The 26,673-nt window shown below is 40.9% G+C and overlaps 2 protein-coding genes across 5 annotated transcripts in view; both read left to right on the plus strand.

The window, feature by feature from the left end:
- The first annotated feature begins 168 nt into the window (after window positions 1–168).
- On the plus strand, window positions 169–10,330 carry lyar (Ly1 antibody reactive homolog (mouse)). Of its 3 annotated transcripts, none has more exons than XM_083906020.1 (8): window positions 169–805; window positions 1,906–2,020; window positions 3,392–3,499; window positions 3,604–3,684; window positions 7,048–7,363; window positions 7,593–7,682; window positions 7,818–7,903; window positions 10,117–10,330. In XM_083906020.1, exons 1-8 carry the CDS (start codon window positions 684–686, stop codon window positions 10,252–10,254), a joined length of 1,056 nt encoding a protein of 351 aa, XP_083762146.1. In that variant the 5' UTR covers window positions 169–683; the 3' UTR covers window positions 10,255–10,330. The 3 variants fall into 3 exon arrangements, with proteins under 3 accessions (XP_083762146.1, XP_083762147.1, XP_083762148.1); XM_083906021.1 differs by having other exon boundaries at window positions 7,614–7,682; XM_083906022.1 differs by lacking the exon at window positions 169–805 and adding an exon at window positions 1,696–1,820.
- Window positions 10,331–13,103: 2,773 nt separating this feature from the next.
- Window positions 13,104–26,673, plus strand: part of tmem128 (transmembrane protein 128) — a 28,490-nt gene continuing 14,920 nt past the window's right edge. For both annotated transcript variants that reach the window (XM_083905513.1, XM_083905514.1), the window contains exons 1-3: window positions 13,104–13,255; window positions 18,524–18,656; window positions 20,379–20,540. In XM_083905513.1, coding sequence (XP_083761639.1) covers window positions 13,153–13,255; window positions 18,524–18,656; window positions 20,379–20,540 — 398 coding nt within the window. In that variant the 5' untranslated portion in view covers window positions 13,104–13,152. The remainder of the gene's footprint in view (window positions 13,256–18,523; window positions 18,657–20,378; window positions 20,541–26,673) is intronic.

The raw sequence follows: 26,673 nt of genomic DNA on the forward strand, positions 1-26,673 counted from the left end.
CACGCATGTACATGCATTTTCACCGTAAACAATATTAGAACAAATTCGGCACACTCAGGTAGGAACTAATGTTAGGTTGTTTTTTCACCCGGAAATCTAAGGATGTAGCAAATGCGCGTCGGTGCGGTCACGTGTGTTTTGAAAAGTTAATGCGGATAAGTAAAGGCATGCGAATCAACGATGCGTTTAAACGAGACGCTGAAACGGAAACAACTTTAGCACGATCGTAGTGTTAATACGATTTGATAGAATACCAGCTGCGGGTTGCTGCTGGCTTAGTTGCTCTCGGCTCTGGTGTTAGCGTTAGGTTTGTTTGGGCATCATTAGCTCTTATTAGCGCAGGACCGTGTCTCCCGCTGGAGTTTCAGTAGCAGACTCGGTTCATCTTCGGGAAGCCAACATTTATTAGTGTCTTTTTTATTAGGATTTTTATAGACGCTGAAACGGAAACAACTTTAGCACGTTGATCGTAGTGTTAATACGATTTGATAGAATACCAGCTGTGGGTTGCTGCTGGCTTAGTTGCTCTCGGCTCTAGCGTTAGCGTTAAGTTTGTTTGGGCGTCGTTAGCTCTGATTAGCACAGGACCGGGTCTCCCGGTGGAGTTTCATTAGCAGACTCGGTTCATCTTCGGGAAGCCAACGTTTATTAGTGTCTTTTTTATTAGGATTTTTATTAACAAAATGGTGTTTTTCACGTGTAACGCGTGTGGTGAATCCCTGAAAAAGGCTCAAGTGGACAAACATGTGAGCCTGTGCCGGGATTGCCAGGCCCTGTCCTGCATCGACTGTGGAAAAGACTTCTGGTAATGTCCAAATGCTTCCTGTCTTCTCGTTTTTATTTCTCCTCGCCTGCTGAAACAATGAAGAATACAATAGGAACAATAGGCATAATACATACGAGGGTACTATCCAATTACGCATGATCATACAGTGAAACAGCGATGAAGCGGTACTGAATAGTCTACAGTACGGTGGCCCAAGGTCAGGGCGCTGAACACAGCACATTAAAGCTACCATAGAACGGAAAGACCAATTAACGCTGTTTTTGGTGTGTATCTGCCATGGATGTATAATATGAACTGGATAGAGCACCGCCCCCTCTGACTTTAAGACAGTTTTTATATGGTGGCCACCATGGATGTATTATATGAACTGGATAGAGCACCGCCCCCTTCGCCTTCCGTTCATACCTATGAAGCTGCTCACCCAGCGCATATACCAAAAATGTATGTAATATGTTTTTTGACTTCCGCGTTTATTTCCGGGTTATGGGGACCATAGAGCATGCGCAGTAGTGTCACTACCATATAAAGATCTATAAAAGCCCGTGTCCATGTCTCGAGGTGTCCTGTGGACACTTTTACAGGCGTCTCTTTTACTATTGCGGTCAATGGGATAATTGCTTTTTGGGCTTTTATGGGGTTTTCTGTTGCAGTACCCACAGTGGCCACCATGTAAAAACTGTCTTCAAGGCAGAGGGGTCGGTGCTCTATCCAGTTCATATTATACATCCATGGTGGCCTGCAGTGAGGACTATAGCCTCAACATGGGATGGCAGCTCTACGTGAGCTATATGCTGCCCCGGAGCACTTTTTTAATATACTATGAATATTCACAGTAACTGAGTGGCTTTTCTTACAATGAAGTGAATAATCAAATACTCCATCGCTAACATCTTCTCCATTTCAGCATCAACAGATTTTCCCTCTGTTGAAAACGATGAACAAAACATATGTATCTGTATTACTCAAACTGATATAGTCAGAATCCTGGCTTTGCCCAAGTGCAACCAAAAAAGCCAAGTTGCACCGCTGTAATGTGAGTGTTTCTGAATGCTGCTCGTGTGATCTCTGCTTCATGGTATGCCTTTGGGAAATTACATTTGTTGTTTCTCTGTGAACAGGGGTGATGATTACAAGAACCACAATAAATGCATCAGTGAAGATCAGAAGTATGGAGGCAAAGGCTATGAGGCCAAGGCCAACAAAGGAGATGTGAAACAGCAGCAGTGGATCCAGGTATGATATGTAAAACAAAATGATGTCCATCAGGCTAGGATTTAGCTAGTATTTTTTTAGCAAGAGTCCCCCCTTGCTCCTCTTGCGGGCATGCAGAGCTTTTGAAAATTTGTGGTAAAAATGGGGCATTTTGAGGCTTTTTGAAGGACCATTATGGTCAGACTCATGAAGTAAGGGCAAGTAACTCAAAATGGGAAAAAAACCGAAATTAATTATTGTGCCAATTTTGTAACATTTGTTTTATTTTATTATTTTTTTAAATATAATTTTGTTGTTATGGCTGGGACTGGGTGTACTGACATCACTGAAGTCAAGGCATTGCAATTATAGAGGGTGCCCCGCATCTGGTGCGGGCCTTTTTTTTCTGCGCACCGCCCCTGCTGACTCTGCTCTTCTCTCTCCTGCATTGTGTGCTGCTGTAAGCAGACCCTATGGATGGAATATATCATTTCTCTGTGCGCAGTTTCATCCCCATATGAGACGTACATACTGATCTTTATGACGAGGATCAATTACAGTCACAATGAAATACAGGGGATCCGAGTCGACAGTAAACTGTTGACAGATTCTCAAAAGCGCACTTTTCATTGTTTTTAGTCCGTGGTCTCATTCTTTCTTTAGAAGACGCTTTAGCGCTGTAATTAAGGGAATAACAGATGCATCAGATGAGCTGATCTTTTTAGTTAACTGCTCAAAGAGAGAGAAGAGAGTGTCGCGGGGAGTTCATAATCAGCGCTGCAGGCAAGTTTCGCTTTTGCGCAAAGAGACTTTCCAGTAGGGACGGGACTTTTTTCTCGACAAAACGATCGGCAATCGACACGTGCGCACCTCGACAAAAAAGATGAAGTGTCACAAACACGTTAAGTTCAAGACCAACGTGGGTTGAGGAGGCTGCCTGCGCTCTCAGATGATGGTGCATCACCGGCTCGTTCTCTCGAGTGGCTGTGCGCGTCCAAGGGTGTGTGTGTGCGTGCAGTGCGAACAAGGTTGCGCTAAAGTTTACGACGGGGTGGTGGACATAACACAAGCGCTACACAAATGAAGACGGCATCTCATCCAGTCAAGATCACTGTACTTCACTCTGGTGGACACCTAACGAGCGCGTGCTGGCAGCAAAAACTACGGCCAGCATGCGCCTGTCTATACCCGCGTGTCATCACAACATCGTTTCGGTGGTTACCGGGGGAAAAATAGGGCGTCTTTAGGGTGTCCTGCCTAAAAGTAGGGCGTCTAATTTCTTATTATTTTCAGTACAGGTGCCCCCAGGACACCCGGACACCCTGCTGGATAAAAGCCTGATGTCCATATCTGTGAAACGGTTCTGATAGTTTGTTTTGTCAATGTTACTCTTTTGACTTTTTCTGACTGCAGAAAGTCAATGAGGCCATGAACAAACCTGGCATCGGTGCAAAGCTAAAGGATGTGCTCAAACAAGTCAGTGTGTATGAAAATATCCCAAGAAAGAAGGCAAAGTTTCAGGTGGGTGTTTTATTCGATGGTAAAATTGTAAGCACTGTCAAGTTCAGCAGTCGCATGAAATCACTCGCACAGGTTCATGTTTTTCTTTAACTTTCACTCTTCAGAACTGGATTAAAAACAGTCTTAAAATAAACAACACCAGCCTTCACGATGAAGTCTGGAACATTCTTGCTGCAGCTGATGCTGTAAGTTTTGCCACTTAAAGGTTACTTCTGTTGTTTCTTGTTTGTGTGTTCCATTGTGCATTTGATTTGGTTGCTGATAAGATTCAAGTAGGGCTGCACCGAAATTAAAATTGTGGATTGAAACTTGAAAATCAGGAGACACTTGGCTGAAATCCAGATATAAGTTATTATGCCAATTCTGTACAATTCTTTTTTTTTTTATAAATTTTTTTGTTATAGCTGGGACTGTGTGTACTAACAGCACTTAGGTCAAGGCATTGCGATTGTATAGATCAGGGCTATTCAATAAAATTTCCATGTACAGTAAATGGATACAAATAGATACAAAATGTTTTCATTATTTAGCACTTCTCTATTGAAATGGCTGCTAGTTTTGTGCTGAAAAGGTAAGTAACAAAACCACCAACATTCAGGTACAATACAATTTGTGTATAGTGCAAAAAGGTTACAGTTACAGTACCACCAACATTTGGGTGTAACAGTCACAATTGGCTCTTACAAAATTAGAGGTAACAATATCAACAACATTAAGGTGCAAAGGCCACAATTGAACCACAGCGAAACATGTTAAATGCAATCTCTGTGAAGCACAACTCTCATTCCATGGTAGCACTACGGCGATACACAAACACCTTAAGCGCTGACACCCGGAGTCGCTGTATCATCACGTACCGCAGAGAAGTGATTTCACAAATAACATTGATACCTCGTAGATATTTTTAAATCACATGCTCATTTATAAATTAACCATCCACCTATGATGCAAGTCAGGGATTAAAACTAACTTTTTTCACCACCGTCCCGGAAACGTCCCGAAAAACATTTTGAACTGTCCCGAATCGTCCTGAATCGTCCCGAAAATCTTTTTTTACATTTTGAGTTGTTACTTACTGGTAATATAATAAAAACACAATACCTTATGTTGATAATAAATAATATATTTATTTCCAGACTAGATTTGTTGTGTTGTAGATGACAACCAACACACTCAGTCACAGAACTGTGGTCTACCGGACCTAATGCCACTACTCCACCATTTAGTGACTGCATTTAGTTGGTTGTAATCGTCATGAGAAGGGCCATGCATTGAGAATTGCATGAGGCTGTTTAGGGCTGTCAAAATGACTCAAAAATGACTTTTGAAAAAACACAAATATTCTAATTGTATTTGCGCATGATATCAATGACGCTCGCATCTGGTGTGCGCTGCATCCGCTGCATCTGGGGGCTTTAAATCAGCCAGACTGTCAGGTGATGACAGCATGACGTCAATAACAGGACGAACTAATACAACCAGACAAAACTACTTGTAGATGTAGTTTATTTAAGTTTAAACATATTTCACAACATATTACCTTCACAAAAATAAGTAAATGAACTAATGACCAAGAGCGCAGATCTCGCTCGCTCTCTCTCTCTCGGCGCGCATACTGGTTTAGAGACTTTCCAGCGTTTAACAGGTGATGTTCCACAGTGAACTCGCTCTGTTTCGACCGCCGAATTATCGGTGTATCCCTAAATATAACATCTTTATTGACAAGAACGATGTAACCGTAATAATGACGCACTTGATAGTGTGACTTGAGTTTCAATCGGCACCTGGACATTCACTGCGCTGATTACATGGGGGCGCATGCGCTCTTGTTCCCCGATATAGAAAAAGCCGGGGTGTATAAAAAAATCTATTTTAAATAAATAAACAAGCAACACTAAGCCTGGCGGAGCTTCATTCAGTGATTGAAACAAACATGTCAACATTAATGAAATGTTTACATGCAGTGCGGGCGCGCAAAGCAGACAGCAGAGCTGCGGCTCGAGCGGCGCAGAGCTGCGGCTCGAGCGGCGCAGAGCAGCAGTCTCTGCGTCTCACTGAACACAAACATGAGCGCGCAGACATTTACCTTTTCACATAAGTATTTCCCACCCGTTCTGGTTCACAGAAAGTGTTGAAAACTTAAACGGAAAAATTTAGTCAGTCAAAATTCTCTTTCGTCCCGTTGTCGTCCCGAGAGAGAATATTGATCGTCCCGATGACAATTAATGACGTCCCCGGGACGACGGGACGGTGTTAATTTTAATCCCTGATGCAAGTACATAATACGTTTGTGTCGTACGTCCATCAGTCGGAAAATCATGGAAGAAGCTTGCTTTGACATACTTAATTTCAGCCCCTGTCGATACTAGCATTTATAATGAATTGTAAACCTCTTTCACTTATCAACTGTGGGATTTGGAACATATTAATTCAATATTTAAGCTGTAAGAAATCTGTGATAATTTGTTTCAGATATTTAAATGTGATAAATGTTGTGTTATTAAGGAACACACGTGAGTCCACTGTATGTAGGTTGAATAGAAGTCCAAAATAGGTGCTAATCATCCCTACAACCCCTGGCAAAAATTATGGAATCACCAGTCTTAGAGGATGTTCATTCAGTTGTTTAGTTTCGTAAAGAAAAAGCAGATCACAGACATGACACAAAACTAAAGTCATTTCAAATGGCAACTTTCTGGCTTTAAGAAACACTAAAAGAAATCAAGAAATTGTGGTAGTCAGTAACGGTTACTTTACCCAAAACAAACGCCTGCATCAGATTAGATCTGCACGTTAGTCTGCAGTTAAAAAAGGAGTGATCATACCTTGGAGAGCTGTTGCACCAAGTAGATTGACATGAATCATGGCTCCAACACAAGATATGTCAATTAAAAAAAAGGAGAGGATTATCAAACTCCTTAAAGAGGGTAAATCATCACGCAATGTTGCAAAAGATGTTGGTTGTTCACAGTTAGCTGTGTCTAAAATCTGGACCAAGTACAAACAACATGGGAAGATTGTTAAAGGCAAGCGTACTAGACCCATCTGATGCAGGTGTTCATTTACAGGGTGATTCCATAATGTTTTCCCTCTGCGTGGTCTAAAAAAGTAACTGTTACTGACTACCACATTTTTTTCTTGATTTCTTTTAGTGTTTCTTAAAGCCAGAAAGTTGCCATTTGAAATAATTATTGTGATATTGTGTCTGTTCACAGGTTTCTGTTCATTAGCTAAATCTGGTAAAAGCATGTTTTCTCTTTCTGTGTTTAGTGTAAGTTGGTCAGTGTCCCTGATACAAATAAATGTCGTAAACATGTGCTACATTCTAAATTTTATGCACATTTTGCTCCGTTGTATATTGAAAACATTAATGTTTTGCATAGAGGTAACATGACATGTAGGCCATACAGTACTTGAATGCTTCTTCTCCAAGTCCTCTCATAGCATTTGACTTGACTGATATTAATGTAGTTCTGAACTGAGGACCTTTGACCTTATATTTTCGATATCCAAGCTGATTCGTTTTCCCCAACCCACAATCTTGTCAGGCTCCGGAGGTCGTCCCACAGCAGACCAAAAAAGACGAACACACAGGAGCTGAGGTCAACGTGCTCGGTAATGGGAATGAGGAGCAGAACGGTCAGGCAAATGTTGAGAAGAAGAAGAAGCTGAACAAAAGGGAGCGTAAAGAAGCTCGTCAGCAGAAGAGTGGGAAAGCCATGAAGGCTGTTGTGACGCAAGAGGAAGACCATGCATGCAAGAAGAAAAAAAGTGATAAAAAGAGAAAGCACAGCAGTGAGGACAGAGATGAAGAGCAGAATGGCTGCAATGGTGGAAATGAGACATATAGCAAGAAAATGAAGAGTGAGTATCATGGTTAGTCAAGAATATCATAACTAATTTTTGTCTGTGTTACTGATGGGAAGTCACTGGTAACCTTTGTGGGGTAATTATTATGTTTATTGATGTCATGTTTTTTCATTCACACCCTCAAATCACAGACTCAAAGAGATGACTGTTGTTCTGTCTCTCTGCTGTATTCCATGTGCTCACTCACCTATTTATAATTGAGGTCTTAATGCATGTAATTCAGGGTTTCATTCATCTACCCTAGTTGTGGAAATGGCAGAGGTTGCTGATATAACCATGTCAGAAGAGACTGAGGATCAAACGGCGTCCAAAGGTAACATTGTATTACGTCATTTAAAATGTTTTTTAATAGCTATAGAATAAAGTTAAATCGCGAAGCCATGATTTTTCTAGGAAATTGACTTGCATTGAGGATTCAAGTTAATGCATGCTTCTTATTGATTTACAGGCAAATTCAACTGGAAGGGGAATATCAAAGCAGTACTGAGAGACTCGCCTGACCAGGAACTGTCAGTGAAGAAACTAAGAAAGAAGGTGAGGCATGGACAGTTGTAATTACCAGGATTTCCACACTTTTTAACCAATTAATTTTCAAACAATTTCCACAATATTTTCCCCAATATATGACTAAATTTTAGTAGTTTAACAAAGGTATGTTCCTATTGCGACTACAGAACCCATTATTGAGGCTCTTACTTCGATGCGCTAGCCCTATCAAATGGGCTGGGTCTCGCCACCAGTTTCCTCAATCGATTCAATTCACAAGGTCTCAATTCAGTTCGATCCATCGTTCGATTCAATTCTGATTTATTATTATATTGTTACTAATATTTCAGGTAAAATACCACTCTTGGTTAGGATTTTTGACAGAATCAAATTCTGTTAATTATACAAATATTCCTCACAGCTGGTATATGGAGCATATTTGTTTCTAAATTAACAACAGAATCCAAAGCAGTTACATGAATGTACTTTTTATTTAACATGACTAGCCCACTGGTCACGTGACATTCAAGTGCTACATTTAGAACTAAATAAATGTGAACAGCTGTCCAGTCCCTGAGAAAGAAATTTGAATTCTAAAAATGCAAATAAATTACATATTAACGAGCACATACATTTATACTATGTAACAAACACCCTAGAATTCCTATTTCCGTGAAAATCGGCCGGTTCCGGTCACTGGCTGATTAATCGGTGCATCCCTAATCATTACCTAAGGATCCTGTCTCCTGAACAGCAGATCCTCCTGCTCCGGGCACTAGTCAGGGCACATCCGGTTGCGTACATTGAACCGCAGAAGTAGTAGAAAGTCCGTTGTGGAGGTGTTTCACTTGCGACAGTGTCTTCTGACTCTGAGTCCGACTCTTGGTCAAAGGTGTAAAAGGGACTGAGGCGGAGGGGGGGTGACGAAGCCATTTTAAAACGTTGTTAATACAGTGTTTTGATGAGTAGAAGTGCATACAAGGACACGTCTAAAATCTCATCATATAACAGAGGACTCTGGTGTATTTAGCGACAGCACTGCTGAAAACCTGCAATCCCGAGCGGTGAGCCGAATGCAAACCTATTTTTGGGCACAAGCTCGGGTCGGGTGGTTGTGTGATTCTCGTCACTACCACCTAGGTGTTTGTTGTGGAGATTTGATTATTTAGTGAGTCGACCAAAGATGGAGTTTCCTGGAGTCGGAGATGAGTTAAGTTTAAAAGCTTGATTGGAAGCAACTCAGATCTGAGGAGAACTGAGACAATGCCGAACATAAAACAAGTCTGTTAACAGTTGGGCATCCTCTGTCAGTCTGCCTGTGAGTCCCAGAGTTAGGATATTTAAAGGTGTTACATTGAGCTGCCCTTTTTGGAGGACTGCGCTATAGCACCAGTCATCTGCCCCAGTCTGGTTAGGCTCAGCGAAAATATGAAGAGACAAATTCTGTAGACAACAGACTGGTGCCAGTGCTACACCAAGGCTGCTGTGATTAGATAGTTGTGGCACACACTGTCCTGAATTTTTTAGGCTTGTGCTTAGGAATGGGAGCTGAAACCTTTAGAGAAGCGCTGCTGCGTTTTAACTCTTAACTGCAGACTCTACTGAATCACATGTTGCTTCATGTGGTGAGTAACTCTGAGAGGAAAATAGGATTGTGTTGTTTTTATTTGCGATGCTGCTCGTGAAATAAATGCAGAACGATCATTGTCATTTAGCAATGACATCACATGTAGTTGTGAAACGAGATCACAGTTTTTTACCTGTTTATCATGCAGCCCAAGTTTGCTGCTTTATCATGCGGTAAGACAAACTTTTCTAAAGGGGAATTTGTGTATCACTGCACCAAAACCCATAGAAAAAAGGTTTTAGCTTGCAGGAACATAGGAGTTTCTGGTCTACTGTAGTCTCACTCAGTAGGTTTGTATCTGTTTGTTCATTCCAAACAGTTTCAAGACTAACTGAATTGGTTCAATGATTTGGCACCGTTTCACAGGCAATGGTGGATCAACAACTTGTATGTGCCATGAATTTGCTGATTTTGACTATGGACCCTGGTACAGGAGAGTGAGTAGTAATAAACTAACATATTTTAGGCTGTTTAACAGTGAGATAAAGCAGCAAACTGATTTGTAAGATTTTCAACAACTTCAACGGTACAGTATATCTTTTATGAGGTAAGCCTTTTCTCCAGTGTGTTTGTACCTATTACAACAGCATTAAAAAACCTAAACTACCCATTAATGTTTGTTCCCTTTCCACAGGTTTTGGCAGCCTACTACTCTTTCACTGGTGAAGGAAACTTTAAAACAGAGGAGGAGGTGTTCGCACTGTTCAACAAGAAGATCAAAAATAATCCCAAATTTAGAGTTTTAAAAGACAAAGTTAAACTTGCAAAGTAAACTTGTTTATCCCATCATCTGATTTTCATAGACTTGTAAAATTATAAAATGTAAGGCTATTGATGCCTGCTGTTCTTTCCAGGAAGTTTTACACATTATGGCATAATCTTGAACATTAAACCATTTTCTTAATAAGTGAATTGAGTGTCTTGATTCCTGAATCCAGGTTCCTGGTCAGCGTGAGTTGTCCAGTGTACACCAGAATGTGTCTGTTTTTGTTTAACACTTGTTCAAGATGGTTACTCTCCTACATTCCAAGGCCATGGTAAGGCTCGGAAGTGGCATCTTATCTGCAGGATTGGATGTTGGGAGTGGGGGAAGGGAAACGGGAGAGGTGCACCTGAGGTGAATTTGACTCTCATACGGGACAAAGCTAATGCACATTCCTCGGCACCCACGAACGGGGTTCACTTGGCCAAGGACACAGAAGCTCCATAGAAGCAAGATGCTTGGTGTCAGCCTCAGGTGAAGTTTTAATGCCGTCTGATTTTTCCACTGCTAGAATGAGCAGCCTTTTTACCCTATGTGCGCACACACACACACACACAAGAAGAAATATGGTCAGCTTTATGAAGCTCCGCTAATCCCAGCAGGTTTAACACTGATGCTCATTCATCACACTGTTCACCTGTAATAGTATATTGCATACTTTGGGTATTAGTCAGGCTGTTACTCGGGTTTGCTTGTATTAAAATGGTGTTTTCTAGTCTGCAGTGAGACTCGATATGACTTGAAGCTTTTTGTTTTAGTCCAGACCCCACAGGATACTCCAGAGAAAGGGAAACCAAGCCCCGTCTTAACAGCTGTAAAGAAAATATGGATTGACAGATTGTGATTTAATATCTGACATTAACTAACAGGATTAACAGTGTGGATAGTTTTCACATCGGAAGCAATTTAATCTACAAACTCTGAACTTGATGGCACTCATTAATATATAGGGCTGCAACGATTAATCAATTGCTAAACTAATCTAAACTAATTTCATAATCAATTAATTGGTCTCAATGTTTTGTTTTTCATCTTAAAGTTAACCTTTTCTGGTTTCTTTGCTCCATATAACAAATAAACCATTAAGAAAGAAAATGTATGTTTGTGGACAAAACAAGACATTTGAAAACCTAATTTTGAGCTTTGAAAAACACTGGTCAACATTTTCTGATATTCTATGGACCAAATTATTACTCGATAATCTGGAAAATAATCAACAGTTTATTTGATTAATATGATTATTATTGTTAGTAGCAGCCTATTAATGTTTAAATGGAATAAACACATTTATTCTGATGGTTCAGGTTTCATAAAGTGGCTGAATGAGGAAACCTTGAATCTCAAATCAGAGACATGGAGGCTCACTCATTATGTATGGCTGCTGGCAACAAAAGGCCCTGCTAATAAAAGCTACACCAACTTTAGTATATAACTTCAGAATATGTTTTTTTTTCACGTAATTCCCCTGTTAAACAGCCTTTTCTTAAATTGTACTACCAAGTCCCCCACACAAAAGTCCACAAAGAAAATCATAATTTTGAGCTTGTGAAGGTCACTGGAGCTTCTGGTGTACTTCTGCCATTTATGGTAAGTTTGTGGCACTGAGGTAAATCTGAAAGAAAAATTCTAGGTCACAAAATAATATATTTGAAATGATGGAGGACTCTGGTGCCTGAAGTGAGTGGTTTACAAAGTGAAACAAACTTTCTTCTTAGAAAAGACTGGTCAATGGTGAGATTAAACGGCAAAAAAATATTAAAATATGATAGACTAGTAATTAGGTGTAGATTTTATTATTATTATTATTATTATTATTATTTGTTCCAGCAATAGAAATAAAATGGATGTGAGGCCTGCTGTATTGGTTCACATTAATTGAGAGTGAAATTAGATGAAGATAAATTCTGGCATAGAGCCAGCTATTATGGTAAATGGTTTTGTATTTATATAGTGCTTTTCCAGTCTTGATGACCACTCAAAGCTGCTGTACACTACAGTTTTTATTCACCCATTTACACACACTTTCATTTTTCTATGACTCATCTTTCATACCCACTCACACACTGCCGGCACAGCCGTCAGGAGCAACGTGTGGTTAAGTGTCTTGCCCAAGGACACATCTGCTTGTAGACAAGCGAACCCACAACCTTCGAGTTGAAAGACACTCGCTCTCCCACTGAGCAACCGTCGCCTACTACCATTCTGTTGCCCCAGTTTATTTATGTTGTTTGTCCTTGGGGAAGATGTAAACCAAAAAGTGCACTCAATCTGTGCAATTTCTTTTGTTTTCTGTAGATTCCATACTATACTCTGTGATGTCAGGTTTTTCCTCTCATTAACACCTGCTGCAAACACAATTATGAAGGAAATCCATCGCACTTCAGAGTGACACAGCAGTGCTTCATGTGCAGGATCATTGCCCTGCAATGTTGTCCATAGATACACGATTGCAGTGTCAAAAATGTTCAATTTACAATATGAACTGCAGTCACAGCTGAGTGAGGATCTGGTTGGATGTCTTTGCGTGTGAGCGCCCCCAGGGGGCATATCCCACAATTTGAGAACTTAAAGGTAGTCCAATAGTCTGTTTTGGAACACAGCTTGAGTCTGCAATAAACTGGTCTCGCCTTATTGAAAAAATGATAACGCTTTCTGAGCTTTACACGTTCAGGTCTCATAGATCGGTGTTGAATAAGCTGCTTCTCCTTGCCTGCTTTTGTATTAATACATGGATATAAATAGAGAAAAACTAAATATTTTTAAGCTACCAAAAAAATAGATTCCATAAAACGGATGAGGGTGCCGCTGTCAAATGCGTCATAAGAAGGCGACTCGCACTGAAGCAGGCATTTATGAGGCAGCTGCACTGCTAATTCAAGTTACTTATATCATCATAACGTTAACATAATGGAGCTCAACGACAGTGAACTGACAACGCTGCGGAACAGATTCAAGAAGAATGCGGAGTTTCTTCTGCAATCAACGACAGCGGGGGACGAAGATGAAAAGAGTAATGTCCAGAAACGTCCTGTTGGCTAACGCTATTAGCTATAATAACTTTGACTACTTTTCTGCTCGAAGCTAAGTGGTATGTCTCACAGCTCCGGTTTAGCTACGAATATCCTGCACGTAGAAGTCACTGGGTTGGTGTGCAAATAAATGCAGCCTGTTGGCTAATATTGCGGTCAGAGAAAATGTGGCTTTCATAGTTGAATGTTACTGTGCGTAGTCGTCAGTTTTTGTAAATTAACTGACTTTCTTTTCTCTAAAATAAGTTACCTGACGCTAATTATACAAGCGCACACAGTGTTCGTATTATTGGGTATTAAGGTGGGTTAATCTGGAGACATCTACTTCAAACAGATCACAAACCCTTAAATTCTATTCAATTAAATTCAATTAAAATTATTCTGAAAATTAACACTATCAAAACGCAGCACCAATGTGGCAGCTACAATGACTATGAATATGACTGAATATGATTCAGGGACCAATATGCCATCCATGCTTAGCTTGTCCTCAATGTTTAACATGGGTTTGATAAAATGATACAGATACCTCTCAGTGCCACAAACTCTATCCTCCAAAACCACCTCTAGGTTGAGTCATCAGTCACAGGTTTATGGTGCATTCTCAGTGTTATTTTTCCTGAGCTCAGATTTCCAACTGGAAAACTTGGAGCAACCTCACTAAACTCCGATACGTCCCCCCCCCCCCCCCCCCCCCAAAAAAGAAAAACATTTGATGTAAAAATGGGGCATTCTGAGGCTTTTTGAAAGACCATCATGGTGACTCATGAAGTGAGGGTAAGTAACTCAAAATGGAAAAAAAATATATTAATTGTTATGCTAATTCTGTAACATTGTATTTTAATTTAATGTTGTTATGGCTGGGACTGTGTGTACTGACATCACTAAAGTCAAGGCATTGCAATTATAGAAGGTGCCCCTCATCTGGTGCGGGCCTTTTTTTTTCTCCACACCGCCTCTGCTGACTCTGCTCTTCTCTCTCTCCTGTATTGTGCGCAGCTACAAGGGGGCTCTGCATATCCAACTCAGAATGAATAATTTCTCTATGCGCAGTTATATCCACACATCCATAGTTGACATGATTTATTTATGATGAGGATGGAGTACAGCGATGAAATACAGGGGATCCAAGTAGATCTTAGTAAAACATGTTGACAGATTCTCAAGAGCGCGCTTTTCATTGTTTTCACTCCAGTCTCAATCTAGAAGAGACTTTCCAGCATTTAATAGGTGCTGGCTGCAGTTTTGGCGTGCGTCATCACAACATCGTTTCGGTGGTTACCGGGGGAAAACGGGAAGAAAAAATAGGGCGTCTATAGGGCGTCCTGCCTATAAGTAGGGTGTCTAATTTCTTATTATTTTCAGTGCAGTACAGTCCAGGCGTTAGTGCTGGGCGGTATGACCAAAAATATATGTCACGGTATTTTTAAAAATTCGAACGATTTCACTGTCACTTTTTTCATGCATAATCAGGTGTTCACAGCATTTTCTACTGGTTGAGAACAGAATTACTGCAGTAGATTAACTATGGTCTATTTTACTGTCATGAATACACATAAAAAAACACAGATATTAAAATATATTTGCATAGTATTTGCATTGCGCATCTTGCGTTTCATCCGCTGCATCTGGGGGCTTTCAATCAGCCAGACTGTTAGGTGATGACAGCATGACGTCAATAACAGGACAAACTAGTACAACGAGACATAACTACCTCTATATGTAGTTTATTTAAGTTTAAACATATATCACAACATATAAGTCAATTAACTAATGACCAAGAGCGCAGACCTTACTCGCTTACTCTCTCGCCCGCCCCTTGTGCTCTCTCCTCACACTGGTTTAAATGACAAACAAACAAATGCTGAGTGCTGATCAAACGTTTTGTGCAAGTGATTTTGTGCAAGAGTGGGACTCTTGTCCCAAATATGACAGGCTTCATTCAGTGATTGAAACAAATCTATAAACATTAATGAAACGTTTATACGCAGAGCACGCCGAATGTTGTAATCCAATACACCCGCAATGGCAGTATATTAAAGATTCATCCATCCATCCATCCATCTTCTTCCGCTTATCCGGGGCAGGGTCGAGGGGGCAGCAGTCTGAGAAGGGACGCCCAGACCTCCCTCTCGCAGGACACTTTCTCCAGCTCTTCCGGGGGGACCCCAAGGCGTTCCCAGGCCAGCCGGGTGACGTAGTCACTCCAGCGTGTCCTGGGTCTTCCTCTGGGTCTCCTCCCGGTGGGACATGCCCGGAACACCTCCCGGGGGAGGCGTCCAGGGGGCATCCGATACAGATGCCCGAGCCACCTCAGCTGGCTCCTCTCGATGTGGAGGAGCAGCGGCTCTACTCCGAGCTCCTCCCGGGTGACAGAGCTCCTCACCCTATCTCTAAGGGAGCGCTCTGCCAGCCTGCGGAGAAAACTCATTTCAGCCGCTTGTATCCGGGATCTTGTTCTTTCGGTCATAACCCAAAGTTCATGACCATTGGTGAGGGTAGGAACGTAGATTGACCGGTTAATCGAGAGCTTTGCCTTTCGGCTCAGCTCCTTCTTCACCACAACGGACCGATACAACGACCGCATTACTGCGGCCGCTGCACCGATCCGCCTGTCAATCTCACGCTCCATCCTTCCCTCACTTGTGAACAAGACCCCAAGATACTTAAACTCCTCCACCTGAGGCAGGATCTCTCCACTGACCCGGAGGGAGCAACCCACCTTTTCCGGTTAAAAATTCATATCATAATGAAAATATAAACCTCGAACTTCCCACTAACGGGCCATTGATTCTGTTGAACACCGCTGTTATATCCTGTTTGCAGTGAGTGTTGACTGACATCTTCTTCCTGGCACCTGTGGGTGGAGAGACTGCAGCTCTACGGGTGTGACGGGCCAGGGCATGCGCAGACTCACGTTTGAATCACATATAGGCTGCTGTAGTAACTTGACAGCAGCTGAGACGCTGTGACATAGATGTGTAACTGCTGTTTTGAATCATCAGCTGCTACAGTCTGCAGCTTTTTTTCTCTCCCTCTTGCACCGCTCTTCCTCATCGTCACTGCGGGCCACACTTACATTAAACTTTGATATAAAGTGGGGGGCCACAAAATATCGTCACGCGGGCCGAATGTGGCCCGCAGGCCGCGTGTCGGAGACTACTGTCTTACACATAGTAAAGTTTATTTCTAATGTTGCCATGTTGCAACACTGTTTGAATACCATGTAGAGCAGGGGTCGCCAACCTTTTTGAGACCGAGAGCTACCTGAAGGGTAAAGAATAATATGGAGGGCTACCATATAAACATTTTATGCACCTTTTTTTTTTTACCATTTACCAAATGATTAATATTATGCATTCATTTGCATACACATTCATTCCAGTGCTTACTCCTAACAATTATCAGTTTTTATAAACAATATCAATGATATTTTACCGAGTGAATATATGGATGCATGCAAGTGAGTTGAGGTGAAGTGAACCCGCGGGCACCATATCGGCTGCCCGAGGGCTACCAGGTGCCCGCGGGCACCACGTTGGTGACCCCTGATGTAGAGCATTGTTATCAACTTGTGTTGCTATCTATGGCTAGCCAGAGATATGTTTGCCTCCAAGTGTATTTTTTCCAACTGTAATGCAGTGAACTCGGGTTTGACTCCCAGTTCCGATTTAAATGGAATGCAGTGTTAGCTTGGTGTACCAAATAAACTGGCACAAAACAGCATGATTGTGACTGCATTGTTTGTAGCCTCAGGGGGGTTTGTAGGCAACTTGTACTGTGCTCAATGGTCCATCTTTGAGTCCTTCACTGGAACAATTCTTGATTGTTTTGACTGAGCAAACGCTGTTTAAGCTTAGCAACACAGTACAGGGGAAAGCATACCTCCTATGCTGTCCTTGGTCCAAGGGCTGTCTCTCTGCCAGTGTAAACTGATAACTGTAATACAAGCAACAGGCCAAACAGTTCATCCCATGTGATCATCCCTTTATTATTAAGGTGCTACAGTGTATCACGTATACAAGATTGTCCACTAGACAAAACTTTGATTAAAGATGTAGGCCAACTATTTGTCCGGGGACATGGCATGGAGTTCACCGTGAACTCTGCACAGAGTAGAGAGCTGTAGACAACAATAGGCTCTGATATGTTTAATCAACCAGAACAATTATAGATGATTAGATTTTGAGAAGTAAGATTTTGTCTTGGAAAACAATCACTTTTACGTTGAAAGCTCCTTAAAGGTACAGTATTGTATGTAATTGCATGAAACGTATTTAAATATCCATCATTAAATACTCAATTGTATGTATGTTGTTGAAGTGTTAAAGTTTGGTCTCACACAGCATAACATACTATGTTTTGTGTGGCTTTTGTTTAGTTAACCAGTTTAGTTTGTGTCTGCCCCATATATTATAGAAGCCAAACGTTTTCCACGTCATCGTTTAATCCTGGTTGTGTTGGACTTTAGCCATAGCTCTTGCTCAGCCATTGTTTCTAAAGCTTACAAGGTGAAGCACGCATTTACACTGTGTGACGTTTAACCAGTTCATTGGTTACAGTGTATTGGATGTAATTATGCAGTGACACATACTTTTCTTGCATCTGTCCTTTCAATAGTTGGTTGATTCAACAGCACAGTGTTAAAACGTAAAATGTTTTTCTTTATGTATTTTTCCAAATAAGACTTTTTCATAATCAATTCATAATCATTTTAGAGTGAATCACGATAGGAATTCTCCCACCTCTAGTACTGTAGATAGGGTTTGTTTAATAATTTCATGAGTACCTTTCACCAAAATAGCATCACGGGTAGCTAAAACCAATCACAGGACAGTTCAGAGTAGGCATAAAAAAAATTCACGCTTATGATTATAACAAATTTAATGTAATTGATTATGTCGACTACAAAAAATTGTCGTCGATAAAAATGTAGTGAGTAAAAATATATAAAGTAAAAATAATAAATAATAACAGAATTGCTTACTGTTTAGATCCCACAAGGAAGCAGAGAAGAAGAATGCATAAATTATGGCAGAAACGGAAGAAGAGGCTCGGAAACTCTGACCCAAATTTCCACTTTGGGAACGTTTCACTGAAAACGTGAAACGCTGAGATTAATCGACAACAAAAATAATTGTTAGTTGCAACCCTAAACCTTTATGGTTGTCTGAAATTGAATAAGTGATTGCATTGAATTGTTTCATCTTCTGTCTTTTTGACATTGGCTCTTTTGCATCATCTTTCAGGTCATGAAGAAAAGGATTTCAAGCCTCTCCCTCGTATTAACAGACACACCGTTTTCTGGATCATGGCGTCTGTAGGTGTGACCTACTATGTGGATTTCTTCCGCAACATCATAGAGAATGATGATGTTAAAAGGTGATTTCCTCAGATCTCTCATTTCTCAAAATTGAAGTGTCTGGACAAATGGTATCGGCATCAACATTTATGTTGCCTTAATCCTAAAGTCATTTCAGAGCAGTTAGGAATCAGAGCATGCTAGCAAGGTTTGCATGCTTGTGTATCTCAATTAAGCCAGCACCATTCTCTCCTGGCTCTGACATTTATAAAGACTGAGCGTAAAAATATGTAGCTGCTTTCTCAAGATGATGTTGGCATCACTAAGAACTTAAAATGTACGTGCTTAATAAGTAAATGAGTCAAGCCATAGCAACAGCAGTCATTCTAAAAGAGGAAACATGACTGTTGATATTACAGTATTGTCTAAGTTTAGCTTGCCCTCTGGTGGTGAGGTAAGAAGTACAATCTTTCCACCACACCTCTGCTCTCAGGCATCCTCTTCATAAAGTTTAAAGCTCCCATAGATCGGTCTTATCGCACATGTATGTGAGTTATGGAGGTCTACTTGCATACATTAACTTGTTTTTATGGTCAAAAACCACCTAGTTGCTGCAAACGAGCCAATTGAAATCTCTCCTCACGGAAGCTCTGGTCAGCCGCGCCGTTTCAGACTGAAATCTCACCCCAAGAAGACGGACTGCGTTGCGATTGGCCAGCCAACGAGAGCTTTCCCAACTGTCTTGTGATTGGCCAGGCACATGGAAGTGACGAAATAAGCGAATCAGCTCTCAGAAGCGCAGCTCCCCCTCTAGAATGGTGGATGCACTGCTACTCATTATCAAAACATACACAGGGATGGGACTTTTTTGTCAACAAAACGATTGACAATCGACACGTGCGCACCTCGACAAATAAAATACAATTAAAAAAGGTCTATGTGTCACAAACACGTAAAGTTCGCGACCAACGGGGTTAAGGAAGCTCTGCACGAAAAGGTGAGCCTGCTCTCCAGGCTCCCTGCGCATTCAGATGATTGTGCGCGCATTGAGGAGGACGAGTCACCGGCCCGTTTTTGTGAATGGAATAGGTGAGGGCGGGGCGGTAAGGTAACTCTGGCTTCGGCCGCTGTCCGTGGAGCTCAAAGGCTGCTTTGTAGGATGAGTGTGTGGTCAGTCACCTGTAACGTTAGCCTATATGGTGACAACAGCAGTTCTCTCCAGTGGCTCTGCATGTCCAAGCATGTGTGCGTGTGCAGTGCGAATGAGCTTGCACCAATGTTTAGGATGGGGGTGCAAGCCGTCTACACGAATGAAGACGACATCTCACCCTGTCAAGATCCTGCACTCTGGTGGACACCTAACGAGCGCCCTGTTTCAGTGAAGAGAAAACTCTCCTATCATACAAACTGCCTTTAGTGCCTGTAGCCCTCATAATACTGTTATGAACATGACCAATCATTGCCTTTCCACCTAACAGATGGATTTTCTGTTGTCCCTGGCTCATCTTCCTACCTGCACGGTTCATTATGATGATGTTTAGTGTTTACTCACAGGTGATTCAGTATCTGTAAAGTTGTCCTCGCAGCATTCTCTCCTTCACTCGGTTTCCAGCAGTTGTGAGGCAACCTGTGTTTTGAGGGCAGAACTTTGTTGCCTTCTAGACAGGAAGAGGTTTTAATAAATAACACAAGTGTCATAGTGTTTGATAAACATATTACAGTTTTAACAGCTTACTTATGTTAAAATACAAAATAGTTATTTAGCTTTTAAACTGATTCTCTTTTTAAACCCCATTTCCCAGTTGGTGGTTCAACGTGGGTCTGGCACTGCTCGGGGTCTGCCTCGCTCTGGCCACATTTTGCATTGTTTACCTGGAGTGGGTCAAAGGAATCCAGCACTATGACCAAGTATACCCTGCCATTCCTCCCCTCGCCACTGCAGCCTTCATTGCTGCATCATGCAGGTAAATCAGAAAAAACAGAAACATTGTATGAAATGCTTTAGCGTGTCTTTGTACTGATGCATTGTCTTTGCTGACTGTGCTTTGGCCCCCTCTTCGCTGAAAACCAACTTGAGACATAGACACTCAGCACGACACATTTCTTTAAAAAAGTAATTGGTTATATTTACTAGTTAGCTTCCATGCAGATTGAGCCGGTGCTTGAGAATGTCTGTATAGGGAACTCGATCTTCTGTAGGCAGCGGGTGTGGAAAGCCTCCAGCTTAGTGATGTGCTGGCGGTATGTGGTCCATGTCTGGAAAGAGGCACGAAAGAAGGACGTGAAAGAGCACCAGAGCCAAGACACAGCCCTGTTTAACCCACCACTACCTCTCTTGCTTGACCACTCGCACAAGCACACACACACACAGCTGCATCGCTCAAGCACCCACACACATTAAACTGCACCTCTCTCTCACTGGAGGACTCCTTCATACTCATGCATAAAAAAATACTGTTTTATACCGTGAAACTGTCGATAATTTGTAAAATACTGTGATATTATTTTTAGGTCTTGCCACCCAGCACCATCTAACTTACCAGTCTTGTATAAATTATGGGTTTCTCACTAGAAAATGTCTTTGGTAGAAGCTGAAGTCACTTTTTATAATATTTAGGGCTGTCAAAATTAACGCGTTAACGCAGGAAGATTAATTTGTGGAATTAACGCGTTAATTTTCTTTAACGCATTAACGCATTAACGCACTTGCATTAACGCACTTTCATCGCGCTACGGGTAGACGTGCAGTTTATGAACAGGCAAGGCGGCGGGCAACTGCTTGGGGCCCCGAGCCGATAGGGGGGCACCCGACACTCGGAGCCTAAATGCATCAGTGACCAGCTGCATCCCCATCTCCATTAAACAACAAGGGTTGATTAGCAATGACATCTCGGTCGGAAACCTCCCTAAAGGGGCCCCACGTCTCCTCACGTTAACCTGTGTGAAGCTGAAGGATAATGAAGAGGAGTTTTCAATCAGGATGTTAGAAGAGGAAGAAAAAAGAAAGAAAGACACAGTTGTAAGTGGCGCTGCTGGCGCAGATAATGATATAATAATCATAACATTAACAGTCACTGTCTAATGAACGGGGACACAGACAGCAGCTAACATTAGCGTCAGAATGCTAGCTGACGCTAACGCTAACTAGTAGAAGCAGTGCTTCAAAGTGCTGATGAGGAATTTCTTGCTGTGGGTTTAGTTCCCCCAAGAAAACTATTTAACTTCTATACTTTATATTTTGTTTATAATGCGAGTTATTTACAGTGCAATGTATAGTTTTTTTTAAAGTTATTTACAGCATTTTATTTTTTCTATTTATTTATATTGTCTTATAATGTGGGTTTTTTACAATATAATGTTTATTTTTTACTTGTATAGGTTTTTACAAGTTATTTACAGTAATTTATTGTTCTTTACATTCATATTTTCACATACTTTATTTATCTCTCCGTTCCTACAACAATATAAAGAGAAAATTTGATTTTTTTTGGCATATTTACGAATGGTAATTAATTGTGATTAATCGTGATTAATCCACAGCTACCCTGTGGTTAATCTGATTAAAAATTTTAATCTTTTGACAGCCCTAATAATATTACTTAACTTAAAGTCTTAAAGTATGTGACATTTACTGTACTTACTACAGTATCAAAAAAAAAATTCTGATTGTAAAATGTACTTAAAGTAAAGGTAATTAAAAGAGTGAGGAGTAAGGATTGAGTCATAGTAGTTCAGTGGTAGGGCTTGTTGCTTTGCTAGTCTATATGTGTCCTTGAGCTAGACACTTGACCCCATGTTGAAGCATGTGAATGGCAAAACTGTGGTGTATGTGTAAGTGCGATGCAAATACAGACCATAACCATTAGTCGAGTAAAAGTAGAAGTTGATTGAAATATAAATAACAAAGCAAATATTTATTCAGATTCAGCCTGGTAATCTGGTAAACTCACTCACTTTTCACTTGATGCGATCAAGACTTAGATCTGATATTTACTAGGGATGCAACAATATTCGGTATGTTACCGAACCGTTCGGTTTAATACACAACGGTGAACAACGGTATTTCTGTACGTTTCGTCCCGTCACAAAACGTTTATAATCGCACGGCTATACAAAAAACTTTGTATAGCCGTGCGATTAGATCCACTCAGGAGCAGAGACATAATGCTGTGTTCCAGAGCCCATCCAAACAAATGGGATGTGGGACTTATCCTACCTGAATTGTACTAGCTCCTACTTCAAAGCGTTCCAGCAATTGAAGTCGAATGTTAGAAAACATGGACGATCGCGGCGCTTTCGCTTTTTGTTTGAAGAGGCATTTTGACTGTTAGCAATTCAGTTTACTTAAATACACAAGCAAGCCGTATATGTAAAAGCGATACATGTCGATATGTAACGTCCTGAGTATACGGAGGAAGTAAGGAAGAGGAAATGACCTGAAATGTGATGGCAATAATGGCGTTAGTAACGCCGTTTTTCAGCCATGTTACTATATTGAAGGCAGTTGTTTTACATCAAACATCTGAGCCGAGCGACAGAGAAATGTCTTGTTCCTCCTTCTCCTTCGTGAGGGTGGGGGCACGAGACAATCACGAAAGTGATGACTATTGGCTGAGGTTGAGTAAAATTCTATGGTAAGCCAATCCGAGTTGAAGTTGGTTATTTTTTTAACCAGCTGTGTTACTGCTGTGTCACTGCCCTGTTGCAGGCACTATTTGGAAACATGCATTTACTTTAAGTAATTAAAAATTATGATAAAAACGTCTTTCTGTGTAAATATTTCATGTTACAACGTGGATACTTGCAGCTTATAGACAAGTGCGGCTTATATGTACACATTTCTTTTTTTTTCTAAATTTAGTTGGTGCGTCTTGATCCATCTCTGGATCCCCTTGCTCTCTCTGACTTGACCTTGCCTGTTGATCTATTTCTCCCTCAGCATCTCCTTCTGCCTGACCCTTCAAGATACATAGAAACACAATGAGTTGAATTAATAACTGATCAACATAGAGGCTAATGCCATGACTTTCGCTCACAACAAAGTAATTGTTTGCTTCCAAATATTTTGAGGTCGCACAGATTCCATTTTTGGCACATATGTAACTAAAATGGTTGCAATTTCAAGTCCTGAATTAATTAATTGTATAATTATATATTATAATTAATTACTTAAATGAAAGTAATATTCAGATACTGTTGAAAATAAATAAGTTTCTTCAATTGAAACAAAAACTATTTACATAATTCATCAGTTACTGGTGCCACAGTGATTTGAGAATCGGAAGAGAAAACAAGCGACGAGGAAGTAAACAGTTTGGCAGTCACTGTTCTTTTAACAGTGTTGCAGGATGCATCAATTTACTGAGAAACAGCAAAAAAAAAACTGACTTTGATTTGAATTTGTTCTTCTGTCTTCAAGCAGTTGCTTCTTGTGTTTTTTTTAGAATTTTATCACAGTTTTCTGGACACACTTTTATATAAATATCTTGACTTTCTGCACAATTCTAATCATTACCTTCCCCAATGAAATATGGAATGAAAATGGAACATTTTCACAAAACAGCTGTTGTAGTATGACCATGGGGAGACCCTTGATGTGTGTACTGATTCCATATTGTATAACAGTGGAGTTATTGATTAATATTGGTAGATAATAATGATTTATACTAATAAAAAAATCACCAAATCACCATAGTTTGTCTCACGGGACTTCACAGGGTTGTAACATCCTCTGTCCTCAGACCCTCGACCAAGGTTAGGAAAAACTACCAGGGAAAAAACCCTTATAACAGGGAAAAAAGGTAGAAACCTTAGGGAGAACCACTGGTGAGGGATCCACTCCCTGGACGGACAGATGTGCAATAGATGTTACCCAAAACATACACTACACAATGACAAAGAATAACAAGTAATAAGTCTTTAAATGCCAGGATCCATCTGGATCACTGGGTTTGTCGCAGCCTGTAGTGACGGTTGTTGTGGTCAGAGACTTGGGGATGACGGAGTCCTCTTTCCTGTCCTGACCTCATGCCGTTCAGGTGGCAGCAGAACTGTAAGAGATTAAAAATCAGTTAGAGATGTGCTACATGTGGATTTATAGGCTACATCTCATGGAGGGACATCGGGTAAGTGGTGAGAGTTGAGAAATTGAGGACGGAGTAGAGAAAGTGTGGCTCGTGCAAAGTCTCAAGTGCATGATGGGAAATTCCCCCATCAGTCTAAGCCTTTGGCAGCATAAGATAGACTATTCTACAGGACATACCTGATCTAGTTTTGACTATAGGCTATGTTAAAGAGGTAGGTTTTCAGTCTCACCTTAAAGGCGGAGACAGAGTCAGACTGTCTGACTGAAAGTGGGAGTTGGTTCCACAGGATAGCAGCCTGGTAGCTAAATGTTCTACTACCGATTCTACTTCTATTTATTTTCAGAATAACCAGTAGACCTGAGTTCAGGGAGCGGAGCAGTCTTTTCAATACCGCCATACCCGTGTATTTGATTACACATCCGCGCAGCCGCGGCGCTGCTGTCTGCTTTGCCAGTGTGCGCACTCTGCATGTAAACGTTTCATTAATGTTTATATATTTGTTTCAATCACTGAATGAAGCCTGTCATATTTGGTACAAGAATCAGGACCTTAAATCACTTGCATAAAACGTTTGATCAGCACTCAGCATTTGTTTGATTGTCATTTAAACCAGTGTGCGCAGAGAGCGCGAGGCATTTTTGGCACGGGGCTGGAGAGAGAGAGAAAGCGAGCGAGTGCGAGAGAGTGAGATCAGCGCTCTTGGTCATTAGTTAATTTACTTATTTTTGTGTAGGTAATATGTTGTGAAATATGTTTAAACTTAAATAAACGACACCTACAGGTAGTTATGTGTCGTTGTATTAGTTCGTCCTGTTATTGACGTCATTCTGTCATCACCTGACAGTCTGGCTGATTGAAAGCCTCCAGATGCAGCGGATGCAACGCACCCCAGATGCGTGATGCAAATACTATGAGAATATATTTTAATGTCTGTGTTTTTTTATAGGGAATATTCGAATATCATTTTTGAGCAATTTTGACAGCCCAAGTAAGCATGTCTTGGAATATTGAGAATGTATGAAGTTAAGTCAGCACCCTCCACATCAGCAGGTAACGCAGGGATTTTTTATAAAAGATGTTGATTTGCACAGTCAAAGTTCTGTAAATTGTCTTTGCATTCCGATTCCTCACTTCATTAGAATCATGAGTAGCTCTGAAAACAGCATCATTTTCTGGGGCCATGTGAACCTGTACTAGTGTGGAGTTATTCTACAGTATTTATGTCAGTAAAATAGACCACCCTAAGTTAATCTACTGCAGTAATTCTGTTCTCAATCAGTAGAAAATACTGTGAACACCTGATTATGCATGAAAAAAAAAAATACCGTCATATACCTTGAAACCGTTCGAATTTTGAAAAATACCGTGATATATATTTTTGGTCATACCGCTCAGCCCTAAGCTCTAGTAAGAATGACTTGGAATATCAAGTCAAAGTTCTGTATTTTGACTGTAATTGTCTTTGCATTCCGATTCCTCACTTCATTAGAATCATGAGTAGCTCTTCTTTGTAAACAGCATCATTTTCTGGGGCCATGTGAACCTGTACTAGTGTGGAGTTATTCTACAGTATTCATGTCAGTAAAATAGACCACCCTAAGTTAATCTACTGCAGTAATTCTGTTCTCAACCAGTAGAAAATAACGTGAACACCTGATTATGCATGAAAAAACAAATACCGCCATATATAGGCCTGTCGCGATATTCAATAAATCAATTAATCGCACGATAATTAAAATTAGCTTGATCATTTTTCTGGCCGAGATAAATGCCATTTGCATGCTTTTTTGTTTTCCCCGTCTCTCTCTCGGGTCCTAAAGTGTGTGAAATTTGATGTAGTATGCATGCCAGGTGGCTAGGTGGTGCTGTGAACAACAACACCAGGAGCACGCGCATGCGCTGAAACTTCCTTCTACTTCTCTCTAGTAGCGCCGAGTAGCCCACAGTCGAAAACCAAAACATTGACTCGGCGTAATTGCTGAAATGACTCCTGGATAGGTATCAGAGCAGC

This window comes from Microchirus variegatus (genome assembly GCF_963457635.1).
Source record: "Microchirus variegatus genome assembly, chromosome: 19".
NCBI lineage: Eukaryota > Metazoa > Chordata > Actinopteri > Pleuronectiformes > Soleidae > Microchirus > Microchirus variegatus.